This window comes from Pagrus pagrus (genome assembly GCF_965226575.1).
Source record: "Pagrus pagrus genome assembly, chromosome: 5".
In the NCBI taxonomy this organism is placed as follows: domain Eukaryota; kingdom Metazoa; phylum Chordata; class Actinopteri; order Spariformes; family Sparidae; genus Pagrus; species Pagrus pagrus.
This window is the reverse complement of record NC_140189.1, coordinates 24,262,235-24,275,779: the sequence shown is the minus strand read 5'-3', so window position 1 is coordinate 24,275,779 and position 13,545 is coordinate 24,262,235. Positions and strand designations below refer to the sequence as shown.

At 43.6% G+C, this 13,545-nt stretch overlaps 4 protein-coding genes across 21 annotated transcripts in view; all 4 read right to left on the bottom strand.

Moving 5' to 3' along the window:
• The window catches only part of LOC311257657 (protocadherin gamma-C5-like), a 262,082-nt gene that overhangs the window by 89,007 nt on the left and 159,530 nt on the right, over positions 1-13,545 (bottom strand). The window lies entirely within an intron of this gene.
• Positions 241-2,823, bottom strand: LOC311257677 (protocadherin gamma-A2-like; the record flags this gene model as incomplete). The annotated part of the gene is made up of 1 exon (XM_084353493.1): positions 241-2,823. The coding sequence occupies exon 1, from the start codon at positions 2,638-2,640 to the stop codon at positions 241-243; it is 2,400 nt and encodes a 799-aa protein (XP_084209619.1). The 5' UTR covers positions 2,641-2,823.
• LOC311257685 (protocadherin gamma-A5-like) lies at positions 3,793-6,379 on the bottom strand (the record flags this gene model as incomplete). Its single annotated transcript, XM_084353501.1, has 1 exon — positions 3,793-6,379. Exon 1 carries the CDS (start codon positions 6,175-6,177, stop codon positions 3,793-3,795), a length of 2,385 nt encoding a protein of 794 aa, XP_084209627.1. The 5' UTR covers positions 6,178-6,379.
• LOC311257684 (protocadherin gamma-A2-like) lies at positions 7,265-13,429 on the bottom strand. The gene is made up of 2 exons (XM_084353500.1): positions 12,799-13,429; positions 7,265-9,392 (listed from the first exon to the last, which is right to left on the bottom strand). The coding sequence occupies exons 1-2, from the start codon at positions 13,108-13,110 to the stop codon at positions 7,299-7,301; spliced, it is 2,406 nt and encodes an 801-aa protein (XP_084209626.1). The 5' UTR covers positions 13,111-13,429; the 3' UTR covers positions 7,265-7,298.

Genomic DNA, 13,545 nt, shown 5'->3' with positions numbered 1-13,545 from the left:
GAGGAAAGCAACAACGATATTAATACTCAATCCATACCAAACAACTGAACTTCAGCAAAGAGATATGAAAAGAGATGGACACACTAATGGATCCATTTTAAGGCCAAAAGAGTGAATAAAGACAGTTTAAGACTACATGTCGTTGATCGCTCACCTAGTTGTTCCCATTTTGTCTACTGGAAAAGTACGTGTTTTAAATTTGAAAGAGGAAATGTCATTGTTAATACTGTGGAAACAATGTTAAAGCAGTCTAACCTCTAGAGGAGAGTCTGGTTCATCCAGGATGCTCTTCTCAATTTGCATCCGCTGCATCGTCGCTGTAGAACTGGGGTCCATTATCAACACGTTCTGACTACCAGCTCTGCCGAACTTACAGTCACTCTTTCTGGAGTCAGTCGTCCTGCACACCTCGTAGTTGTACACGTGTGGGAGAGTCCCTGTCCCCAAAGTGTCTGAGTAACGTGGTGGATAATATGGAATCACAGGGAGACTGGAGTGATACAGGACGCGAGACTGTCTCCATCTGTAGATTTTCACTGATATAATAACCACTAAACACGTGATGAAGAGGAAGGACACTACAGCCAAAGCCAGCACTAAGTAAAAAGTCAGGTTGTCATTGTACTCCTTGTCGTGAGGAAAGTCAGTGAACTCCGACAGCACTTCAGGGAAGCTGTCCGCCACCGCCACGTTAACAATGACTGTAGCTGAACGAGAGGGCTGCCCGTTGTCCTCCACTATAACAGTCAGTCTCTGTTTCACAGCATCTTTATCAGTCACCTGGCGGATAGTTCTGATTTCTCCATTCTGTAAGCCCACTTCAAACAGCGCCCTGTCTGTGGCTTTCTGCAGTTTATAGGAGAGCCAGGCATTCTGTCCAGAGTCCACATCAACAGCCACCACTTTAGTCACCAGATAGCCTACATCTGCTGAACGAGGCACCATTTCAGCCACCAGAGAGCCACCGGTCTGGACTGGGTACAGAACCTGAGGAGGGTTGTCGTTCTGGTCCTGGATCATCATTTTCACACTCACATTACTACTGAGTGGAGGAGAGCCTCCATCCTGCGCTTTGACGCGGAACTGGAAATCTTTGATCTGCTCGTAGTCAAAAGAGCGCACTGCATGGATGACTCCACTATCAGCACTGACGGACACATATGAGGAGACTGGCACTCCGTTAACAGAGGAGTCCTCCAGGATGTAAGATACACGAGCATTCTGGTTCCAGTCAGCGTCTCTGGCTTTCACTGTGAATATAGAGAGGCCTGGTGTGTTGTTTTCTACAATGTAGGCCTCATATGAGCTCCTCTCAAAGACAGGCGCGTTGTCATTCACATCAGAGATCTGCAAGGTGAGAGTGACGCTGCTGGAGAGGGAGGGCACTCCTTCATCAGAGCAGGTTACACTAATGTTATACTCAGAGGCTCTCTCTCTGTCCAGATCACTGTCTGTCACTAAACTATAGAAATTATTGGCCGATGTTTTTAAAATGAAGGGTACATTTTCACTGATAAAACACTGCACTTTTCCGTTTTCTCCTGTGTCTTTGTCCTCAATATTTATCATTGTAACAACCGTGTTGAGTTTGGCATCCTCTGAAATCACAGTTGACTTTGACATTATGTTGATTTCCGGCTTGTTGTCATTTACATCTTGCACATCAACAATTAACTTACAAGAATCAGTGAGTCCTCCATCGTCACTAGCAAGCAAATTTATTTGAAAATTTCGGGACTCCTCAAAGTCAATATTTCCAATCAAGGTAACTTCACCAGTTTCTTTGTTGATCTTAAATACTCTCCTGACATCATCGAATGTATTAGTAATTGAATAAGTTATTTTACCGTGCGAGCCTTGATCAGCATCTGAGGCTGTAACAGTGGCTACAACAGTTCCTTTAGGTGAATTCTCAGTAACTGTAGCTTTGTATGTTTGCTGTGTAAAAACAGGAGCATTATCGTTAGCGTCTAAAACTGTGATGACAATCAGCATTGTTCCTGACATCTGCGGCTCTCCTCCATCTACAGCCGTCAACACGAGAGATATCTGCTCTTGTTTCTCTCTGTCTAAAGGCTTCTGTAGCACCATCTCAACGTTTTTATTCCCATCAGCGTTATTGTGCAGCTTCAGAGCAAAATTATCTGTTGGTTTTAATTCATACCTTTGGAGATCATTCATTCCAACATCAAGATCCTCCGCCCTTTGTAGGACAAATTTTGCCCCGATTATAGCTGACTCACTTATTCTAAATCTGATTTCCCCCTCCTCAAAGGTTGGTGCGTTATCATTAATGTCAGTGATCTGGACAGTAACCGTGTAAAACTCCATTGGATTCTCTAAAATAATCTGAAAATGTAAAGCACACGGCGTCGTCTGTCTGCAGAGCGCCTCTCTGTCGATCCTGTCTTTAACAAGGAGGACTCCTCTTTCTCTGTTCAGCTCGATGTACTGGTCGCTGTCTCGGGTGTAAATTCGCGCTTTACCTGAAGTCAAACGTTTGCTTTCTAAACCTAAATCTTGTGCTATGTTACCGACTAGAGACCCTTTCGCCATTTCCTCCGGTATTGTGTAACTAACCTGCCCAATTACCGAGCCAAGGGAAAGGAGAGAGATCAACAACAGCGCTAGTCCCTCCATTGTTCTATCCGAGTATATTCTCAGCGAGGCTCTACAGTCCGGTTATTTATTCCATGAAATGAGATCCAGTCCAAAGTAAAACACAAACACAGCCGCTGTATAATCCATACAATCGAAAGAAGAGTCTTGGACCTCGTCGTGTCTGTTATATATTCAACATATCCAGAATGTCTGTTCTCTCCCGTCGTGTTCTCTCTTCATTATGGCGATGGTACATGGGAGGTGCTGCCACAAAACTACTCTCAGCCGTGCACACTCTGGTCAACAGCGGCCCTAAGAGTTCATTCCACAAAACTACACAAGACCTACATTAATTCATCTTTGCAGAAAACATGCTCTGAGAAAGGTCTCACTTGAAATAATGAAATAAAAGCCGAATAAGTAACATTATTCTCCTCTCAAACAATGACTCGCCACCTGAGATCGGTTTATGGTTCTAATTTCTCCCCCTTTTTTAACTTCAGCTATACGAATATGTAGAAAGAGACACAAACCACAGTAAAGTTATAAGAGTGAGGGGGAAATTAGGAAAGAAAAGAAAAAACAACAAAACCACTTAGACATATGAGTAATACAAATCTTGAAAAAATGCGGACATAGAAGATAAAGCTGAGTGCAGAAAGTCGCTGTCCGAGGTGTTGAAATGATGAAAGTCTTATGAACGGCCAGCACTATTGACAGTCACAAGAGCTTTCATGTAGACACAATTATTGCATGTACCGATGTTAACATACACATTTAAACGTCGCTGGTGTTTGAAATAAATAATATGTCAACAATTTGGATGACCAAACATATACCAGCACTCTGCCACTGAAGAACTATGAATAGAAATGGGCAGCATTTTGGATACCATATACAGCGCTTATGATGGCATGTTATTAGTTGCTATTGAAAGCCAGAAGGTAAGTATAAAAACAACCTGCATAAAAAACAGGTCAAAGCAGTCTGACCATAGTCCGTTTTAACACACAACGCACCCAAGTCAAAGTAACGTACATGTAAACTAGAACAGCCTGTCAATGACTGAGAATGCAAATAATGAGAAGCTGTCCATGGTTCTGAAATCTATGAAATAGCGTGTAAGAGTCCACGATCGATGCAACTAAACACTGAAAGACAAATGAAAGTAGAGAGACGAAACTGCATTATTTAACTGACCTCTAGAGGAGAGTCTGGTTCATCCAGGATGCTCTTCTCAATCTGCATCCGCTGCATCGTCCCTGTAGAACTGGGGTCCATTATCAACACGTTCTGACTACCAGCTCTGCCGAACTTACAGTCACTCCTTCTGGAGTCAGTCGTCCTGCACACCTCGTAGTTGTACACGTGTGGGAGAGTCCCTGTCCCCAAAGTGTCTGAGTAACGTGGTGGATAATATGGAATCACAGGGAGACTGGAGTGATACAGGACGCGAGACTGTCTCCATCTGTAGATTTTCACTGATATAATAACCACTAAACACGTGATGAAGAGGAAGGACACTACAGCCAAAGCCAGCACTAAGTAAAAAGTCAGGTTGTCATTGTACTCCTTGTCGTGAGGAAAGTCAGTGAACTCCGACAGCACTTCAGGGAAGCTGTCCGCCACCGCCACGTTAACAATGACTGTAGCTGAACGAGAGGGCTGCCCGTTGTCCTCCACTATAACAGTCAGTCTCTGTTTCACAGCATCTTTATCAGTCACCTGGCGGATGGTTCTGATTTCTCCATTCTGTAAGCCCACTTCAAACAGCGCCCTGTCTGTGGCTTTCTGCAGTTTATAGGAGAGCCAGGCATTCTGTCCAGAGTCCACATCAACAGCCACCACTTTAGTCACCAGATAGCCCACATCTGCTGAACGAGGCACCATTTCAGCCACCAGAGAGCCACCAGTCTGGACTGGGTACAGAACCTGAGGAGGGTTGTCGTTCTGGTCCTGGATCATCATTTTCACGCTCACATTAGTACTGAGTGGAGGAGAGCCTCCATCCTGCGCTTTGACGCGGAACTGGAAATCTTTGATCTGCTCGTAGTCAAAAGAGCGCACTGCATGGATGACTCCACTATCAGCACTGACGGACACATATGAGGAGACTGGCACTCCGTTAACAGAGGAGTCCTCCAGGATGTAAGAAACACGAGCATTCTGGTTCCAGTCAGCGTCTCTGGCTTTCACTGTGAATATAGAGAGGCCTGGTGTGTTGTTTTCTACAATGTAGGCCTCATATGAGCTCCTCTCAAAGACAGGCGCGTTGTCATTCACATCAGAGATCTGTAAGGTGAGAGTGACGCTGCTAGAGAGGGAGGGCACTCCTTCATCAGAGCAGGTCACACTTATATTATACTCAGAGGCTCTCTCTCTGTCCAGATCACTGTCTGTCACTAAACTATAGAAATTATTTGTTGATGTTTTTAGATTAAATGGAACATTTTCACTGATAAAACACTGCACTTTCCCATTTTCTCCTGAATCTAAGTCCTCAATATTTATCATTGTAACAACTGTATTGAGTTTGGCATCCTCTGAAATCACATTTGACTTTGACATTATGTTGATTTCCGGCTTGTTGTCATTTACATCTCTCACATCAACAATTAATTTACAAGAATCAGTGAGTCCTCCGTCATCACTGGCAAGCAAATTGATTTGAAAATGTCTCGACTTTTCGTAGTCAATGTTCCCAATTAAAGACACTTCTCCGTTTTCCTCATTTACCTCAAATACATGTCTGACATTGTCTGTGATTGAATAAGTTATTTTACCATTAGATCCTTGATCTGCATCTGAGGCTGTAACAGTGGCTACAACAGTTCCTTTAGGTGAATTCTCAGTAACTGTAGCTTTGTATGTTTGCTGTGTAAAAACAGGAGCATTATCATTAACGTCTAAAACTGTGATGACAATCAGCATTGTTCCGGACATCTGCGGCTCTCCTCCATCTACAGCCGTCAACACGAGAGATATCTGCTCTTGTTTCTCTCTGTCTAAAGGCTTCTGTAGCACCATCTCAACGTTTGTATTCCCATCAGCGTTATTGTGAAGCTTCAGAGCAAAATTGTCTGTTGGCTTTAATTCGTATCTATGAACACCATTAATTCCAACATCAAGATCTACAGCCCTTTTCAGCACAAATTTTGCCCCGGTGATCGCTGACTCACTTATTTTGAATTTCATCTCACCTTTTTCAAAGGTTGGTGCATTATCATTAATGTCGGTGATCTCGACAGTAACCGTGTAAAACTCCATCGGATTCTCTAAAATAATCTGAAAATGTAAAGCACAAAGCGCCGTCTCTGTGCACAGCACCTCTCTGTCGATCCTGTCTTTGACGAGGAGGACTCCTCTTTCTCTGTTCAGCTCGATGTACTGGTCGCTGTTCCTCGTGTAGATCTTAGCTTTGCCGGATATCAAACGTTTTATTTCTAAACCTAAATCTTGTGCTATATTGCCAACTAAAGAGCCTTTCGACATTTCTTCCGGAATAGAGTAACTGACCTGCCCGAACACCGAGTCGAGGAAAAGGAGAGAGGCAAACAACAGTACTTGCCGATTCATTGTTCTATCCGATATTTTCCCAATGAGGCTCCACACTCTGTTTATATTCCAGAAAAAACAGATATCTCTTAAATACTGATGTTAGAAGTCAAACAAACAGCTCCATAATCCACTCGTTAGAAGCAAATCTCTTGCAGGTCGAAATTTCTCCTCTTCTTTTAAAAAGATGTTTCGCAGTCAGAAATGTCCGTTCTTTCCCCGTCGTGATCTCTCTGTATTGTGTCGACGTTACATGGGAGGTGCTGCTACAACCCTGCTCTCATTCAGCAACACTCTGGTCAACAGCGGCCCTAAGAGTCCACATTATAAAACTGCAGAGCACCAACTAAAATTCAACTCTGGAGAACACACTGTGAACCTTCCGGACATTAAGTGACAATACATCTACCTATATAATATCTTGGACTTTTCAAACAACTGAAGGAGTAAGAATTGAGTCATATTCAGCAAGTTTACTGTCAAAATGATTGTAAATGTACATTTAAAGAGAATAGACACACCATTGAAGACACTGTGTTTATGAGACGTCTCAGGAATGTGGATACAAAATCCGATTGAATGACTGGGACTGACAAACAGCTCAGAAAACAAAGGTTTCACTACATATTTCAGTGATGGGGAAATGAGAAGAACAAAGACAGAGACAGCTATCAAAACTATGTAAACAGCAGTGGACAAGCACAAGTGGATGTCCTATTTATATCGCTGTCCGCAGTTCTGAAGTGAATCACATATGAATGAGAGCCACACCTGCCAGACTGCACAAGCTGTTCAAGTAACGGGATGTTAAGGTATGAAATAAAATATAAAAAAATATTGTTGATACACTAATGATAATAATAATAATAATAATAATAATAATAATAATAATAATAATAATATGTATTACTATTGTAAAAAAAATTCGTCTTGTCGTTCACGATGCAAACTTTAGGTTAATACCTATTCGAGGAGCATGAGAAGTAAACTAGGAATCTCTTTTAAAAAAGCAACCAGTTTACATTGCAGTGGAGAGAATAATGCATAGCATATGCTCCCCAGTTTGTCACTTCAAGAAAAAAAAAAAAGTTGTGCGTTATTGACTGAACATTAAGAAAATACTTAAACAGTTTAAAAAGCAGTCAAACCTCTAGAGGAGAGTCTGGTTCGTCCAGGATGCTCTTCTCACTCTGTATCCGCTGCATCGTCCCTGTAGAACTGGGGTCCATTATCAACACGTTCTGACTACCAGCTCTGCCGAACTTACAGTCACTCCTTCTGGAGTCAGTCGTCCTGCACACCTCGTAGTTGTACACGTGTGGGAGAGTCCCAGTCCCCAAAGTGTCGGAGTAACGTGGAGGATAATATGGAATCACAGGGAGACTGGAGTGATACAGGACGCGAGACTGTCTCCATCTGTAGATTTTCACTGATATAATCACCACTAAACACGTGATGAAGAGGAAGGACACTACAGCCAAAGCCAGCACTAAGTAAAAAGTCAGGTTGTCATTGTACTCCTTGTCGTGAGGAAAGTCAGTGAACTCCGACAGCACTTCAGGGAAGCTGTCCGCCACCGCAACGTTAACAATGACTGTAGCCGAACGAGAGGGCTGCCCGTTGTCCTCCACTATAACAGTCAGTCTCTGTTTCACAGCATCTTTATCAGTCACCTGGCGGATAGTTCTGATTTCTCCATTCTGTAAGCCCACTTCAAACAGCGCCCTGTCTGTGGCTTTCTGCAGTTTATAGGAGAGCCAGGCATTCTGTCCAGAGTCCACATCAACAGCCACCACTTTAGTCACCAGGTAGCCCACATCTGCTGAACGAGGCACCATTTCAGCCACCAGAGAGCCACCAGTCTGGACTGGGTACAGAACCTGAGGGGGGTTGTCGTTCTGGTCCTGGATCATTATTTTCACGCTCACATTACTACTGAGTGGAGGAGAGCCTCCATCCTGCGCTTTGACGCGGAACTGGAAATCTTTGATCTGCTCGTAGTCAAAAGAGCGCACTGCATGGATGACTCCACTATCAGCACTGACGGACACATATGAGGAGACTGGCACTCCGTTAACAGAGGAGTCCTCCAGGATGTAAGAAACACGAGCATTCTGGTTCCAGTCAGCGTCTCTGGCTTTCACTGTGAATATAGAGAGGCCTGGTGTGTTGTTCTCTACAATGTAGGCCTCATATGAGCTCCTCTCAAAGACAGGCGCGTTGTCATTCACATCAGAGATCTGTAAGGTGAGAGTGACGCTGCTGGAGAGGGAGGGCACTCCTTCATCAGAGCAGGTCACATTAATATTATACTCAGAGGCTCTCTCTCTGTCTAACTCACTGTCTGTCACAACGGTAAAGAAATTATTTGTTGTTGATTTAATGGCAAACGGAATATTTTCGTTTAAGACACACATGACTTTGCCATTTTCATTAGAGTCCGGATCTTGTATATTCAGCATTGTTACAACCGTCCCCTGTTTCATGTTCTCTGATACCGTGTTTGACTTAGACATGATGTTAATCGATGGAGGGTTATCATTAGTATCTGTCACGTCTACAATTACTTTGCATGAGTCGGATAATCCTCCCTGATCTGACACCTGAACATCAATCTCATACAGTCTCCTTTTTTCATAATCTACATTTCCACTTAAGGTCAATAGTCCGTTATTGGCATCAATTTGAAAGAGACCTGCTGCTCCAGACTTTGAAATCATGTATGTTACTTTTCCGTTATTGCCTTTATCTATATCTGAAGCCCTTACAGTAGTTATTACAGTGCCAACAGGAGCGTTTTCTGTAACACTTGCCTTATACTCCGGTTTTGAACACACAGGCGCGTTGTCATTGACGTCTAACACAGTTATGATAATCTGCATTGTCCCCGAGAGCTGTGGTTCACCGCCATCCAGAGCAGTTAGTATTAATGATACATGCTCTTGACTCTCTCGGTCTAATGGTTTCTGTAAAACCATCTCCACATGTTTAGTCCCGTCTCCTCGGCTGACGGTTTTCAAAACAAAATTATCACTGGGTTTTAGGGCGTAGCTGCTCAAGCCGTTTACACCAACATCATCGTCTATGGCTTTCTCTAACACGAATCGAGCTCCAGTAAGAGCTGATTCGCTGATTTCATATTTCATCTCACCTCTCTCAAATGTGGGAGGATTGTCATTTATATCGGTAATTTCGACAGTAACCGTGTAAAACTCCATTGGGTTTTCCAGGATCATCTGAAAATGGAGTGCGCAGGGCATTGTTTGACCGCATAGAGACTCTCTGTCTATTTTATCTTTAATCACCAGGACTCCTCTTTCTCTCTTCAGCTCGATATATTCCTCGCTGTTACCACTATAAATACGAGCTTTACCGGACTTCAGTCTTTCCACACTTAAACCTAAATCCTGGGCTACATTGCCTATTAAAGCCCCCTTTGCCATTTCCTCTGGAATGGAGTAGCTGACCTGCCCCTGCACTACACTGAGAGAGAGCACCGAGAAAAACAACAGCACTTGCCATCCCATCGTTCCCGACGACATGTCTGTGAAGAAAAAACCCCAGATAATCCTCTGTTTCTCTGCCTCAGGTTCCGATTTTGACTCGTAGGTACACGTATTTGGTCTGAAAGATGGCACTTATCCTAAATTGTCGAACAAAGAAATCCCCTTGTGTCGTCCTGGCTCATGGTAGTCCCGACTGTTAAATCTGCCTCTCTCTATGTTCCAGTGTAATATGTTGAGGTATAGGGGAGGTACTGCAACGAATGCTTCCTCAGCAACTCGATGGCCAACAGCGTCCCTCTCTGTTCAATGGACTGAACTACATGGCAAATTACTCTGGTGAACCAACTTGAATGAATTTTAACAAAAGGCAAGAAAGAGATAAGACCAATCTGCTGAACTGAACTCGAATATGAACTTTAACACTCAAATCTGTTTGCATTTCTTATAATGACAAACATGACCACAGCAACGGATAATAAAAAGTAAAATATGAAGCAATAATACAACCACGCAGGCAGCTACACATACCACAGTGTCAAAGAGCACATAGAGGACGAAAGGTAAATGATTTGTCAAGTTACTGTAGCCTATTTAGTGAAGTGCAGAGACACAGCTTTCGTTTGCTCTGTCCATGGTGCTGAATAATAAAAAAAACCCTACTATTTAACGGAATGATTCTTTATGATCCTCTTTACATATGTATACAGAAATTGATTATACAAACCGCAGAATACAAAGGGACTTTCACATGACACACATATTCACGAACACACAGGGGAAATAGAGAGAGAGAGAAAGAGAGAGAGAGAGAGAGAGAGAGAGAGAAAAATGGAGAAATGGAGAAATGGCACGTTTTTCTAGTCCTTACAATGGCATATAAGTAACAAGACTGCTCTGAGCGCTGTCCGTGGTGCTGAATCAGGATAACCACAAAAATGAAGTACACAACTGTTCCCAACGAGCTAATCTCAATGTGGCAACGTACCGTATGTGGGCCTACAACTAGTGGATGTAACAAATATGTATCTTCTGGTATACTAACCTCTAGAGGAGAGTCTGGTTCATCCAGGATACTCTTCTCACTCTGCATCCGCTGCATCGTCCCTGTAGAACTGGGGTCCATTATCAACACGTTCTGACTACCAGCTCTGCCGAACTTACAGTCACTCCTTCTGGAGTCAGTCGTCCTGCACACCTCGTAGTTGTACACGTGTGGGAGAGTCCCTGTCCCCAAAGTGTCTGAGTAACGTGGAGGATAATATGGAATCACAGGGAGACTGGAGTGATACAGGACGCGAGACTGTCTCCATCTGTAGATTTTCACTGATATAATAACCACTAAACACGTGATGAAGAGGAAGGACACTACAGCCAAAGCCAGCACTAAGTAAAAAGTCAGGTTGTCATTGTACTCCTTCTCGTGAGGAAAGTCAGTGAACTCCGACAGCACTTCAGGGAAGCTGTCCGCCACCGCAACGTTAACAATGACTGTAGCTGAACGAGAGGGCTGCCCGTTGTCCTCCACTATAACAGTCAGTCTCTGTTTCACAGCATCTTTATCAGTCACCTGGCGGATAGTTCTGATTTCTCCATTCTGTAAGCCCACTTCAAACAGCGCCCTGTCTGTGGCTTTCTGCAGTTTATAGGAGAGCCAGGCATTCTGTCCAGAGTCCACATCAACAGCCACCACTTTAGTCACCAGGTAGCCCACATCTGCTGAACGAGGCACCATTTCTGCCACCAGAGAGCCACCAGTCTGGACCGGGTACAGAACCTGAGGAGGGTTGTCGTTCTGGTCCTGGATCATTATTTTCACACTCACATTACTACTGAGTGGAGGAGAGCCTCCATCCTGCGCTTTGACGCGGAACTGGAAATCTTTGATCTGCTCGTAGTCAAAAGAGCGCACTGCATGGATGACTCCACTATCAGCACTGACGGACACATATGAGGAGACTGGCACTCCGTTAACAGAGGAGTCCTCCAGGATGTAAGAAACACGCGCATTCTGGTTCCAGTCAGCGTCTCTGGCTTTCACTGTGAATATAGAGAGGCCTGGTGTGTTGTTTTCTACAATGTAGGCCTCATATGAGCTCCTCTCAAAGACAGGCGCGTTGTCATTCACATCAGAGATCTGTAAGGTGAGAGTGACGCTGCTGGAGAGGGAGGGCACTCCTTCATCAGAGCAGGTCACACTAATGTTATACTCAGAGGCTCTCTCTCTGTCCAGATCACTGTCTGTTATCAGGTTAAAGAAATTACCTGAGGTCGGCTTCAGTGTGAAAGGAATATTTTCATTGATTGCACACTGAACTTTGCCATTATCTCCGGAATCTAAATCCTGAACATTTACCATAGTAACAACTGTTGCTGGTTTAGAGTCTTCGAGAATTACATTAGTCTGTGACATTATATTAATCACTGGCTTGTTATCATTAATGTCAATCACTTCAACCGTAATCTTACATGAATCTGTCAGCCCTCCTTCATCACTGGCTTGCACATGTATTTGATAGAAACGTGCTTTTTCATAATCCACACTACTTCTCAAAATCAAATCCCCATTTACTTCATCCATCTCAAACATGTCTCGTACACCTGCAGCTGTGTTTGATATTGAATACGTAACCTTTGAGTTTGATCCTTTATCAGCATCTGAGGCACTGACCGTGGTTATGACCGTACCTTTAGGGGCGTTTTCGGGTATTGTAGCTTTATACACCGTCTTTGTAAAAACGGGTGCATTGTCATTTATATCAAGCACTGTAACATGTATCTGTGCTGTGCCAGATAGGTTTGGTTCCCCTCCGTCCACTGCAGTTAACACCAGAAATATCTCCTCTTGTTTTTCTCTGTCAAGAGGTTTTTGTAAAACCATTTCAGCTATCTTTTCTCCATCGGGCTGTTCTTTTAATTTCAGAACAAAATTCTCGGTTTTGGTGAGAAAGTATCTCTGCAGACTGTTCATGCCAACATCAGCATCTATTGCCCTCTCTAACATGAATTTTGCTCCGATTACAGCAGATTCACTTATTTTGAATTTCATGTCAGATTTTTCAAAAGTTGGGGTGTTGTCATTAATATCTGTAATCTCGACAACAACCGTGTATAATTCCATAGGGTTTTCTAAAATAACCTGAAAATGCAAAGCGCAGGGCGTCGTCTGTCCACAGAGCGCCTCTCTGTCTATTTTCTCTTTGATGAGGAGGACTCCTCGTTCTCTGTTCAGCTCGATGTACTCTGCGCTGTCTCCTGTAAAAATCCGAGCTTTGCCAGATGTCAGTCGCTTTCTGTCCAAACCTAAATCCTGAGCGATGTTACCGATTAAAGACCCTTTAGCCATTTCCTCTGGAATAGAGTAGCTGACCTGCCCGACCACCGATGTGAGAGAAAGGATTGAGATAAACAACAGCACTTCCCCCCTCATTGTTCTGTCCGGTATTTCCATGAAGCACGAATCCCGTTACAGTCGTATATCCGTCGGAAAGAAAATCCGATGTGTTTCCTCGGCAAATACAGCAATTTGAAGAAACCGATGAATTACAGTTAAAGGCAGCTGTCCGTGTCGGCGATAACGGCTCGCTTACAGTGCTATGTCCCTACTGCGTGTGTGCTTTTCTCTGACTTAAGAAAAAGAACGATGGGGAGGTGCTGCTGAAACCTGCCCTACAATTACCACTGACTGGCCAACAGCGGCCCTATGAGTTCAATTTAATGTACTACACAGATCTGACAAAGGAGAAAGTATTGAAGCCCAGGAGCGTAGATAGACCAGGTACATGTCAGCCATTTCACACTAAAAGCTGCGCCTTATAACCGATTTCGAGAGGCGCAATTTAACTGCAGAGGTCCACCACCTAAATCAGAAAGCAATACTTTAAGA

Bases quoted from the DNA above. Each gene is read 5' to 3' on its own strand.
- LOC311257684 (XM_084353500.1), bottom strand. From the start codon at position 13,110: ATGGAAATACCGGACAGAACAATGAGGGGGGAAGTGCTGTTGTTTATC. The intron at 9,393-12,798 runs GTTATTTTAGAA...CTCCATTTTCAG, and splicing joins CCTGCGCTTTGCATTTTCAG to ATGATCCTGGAAAACCCAAT.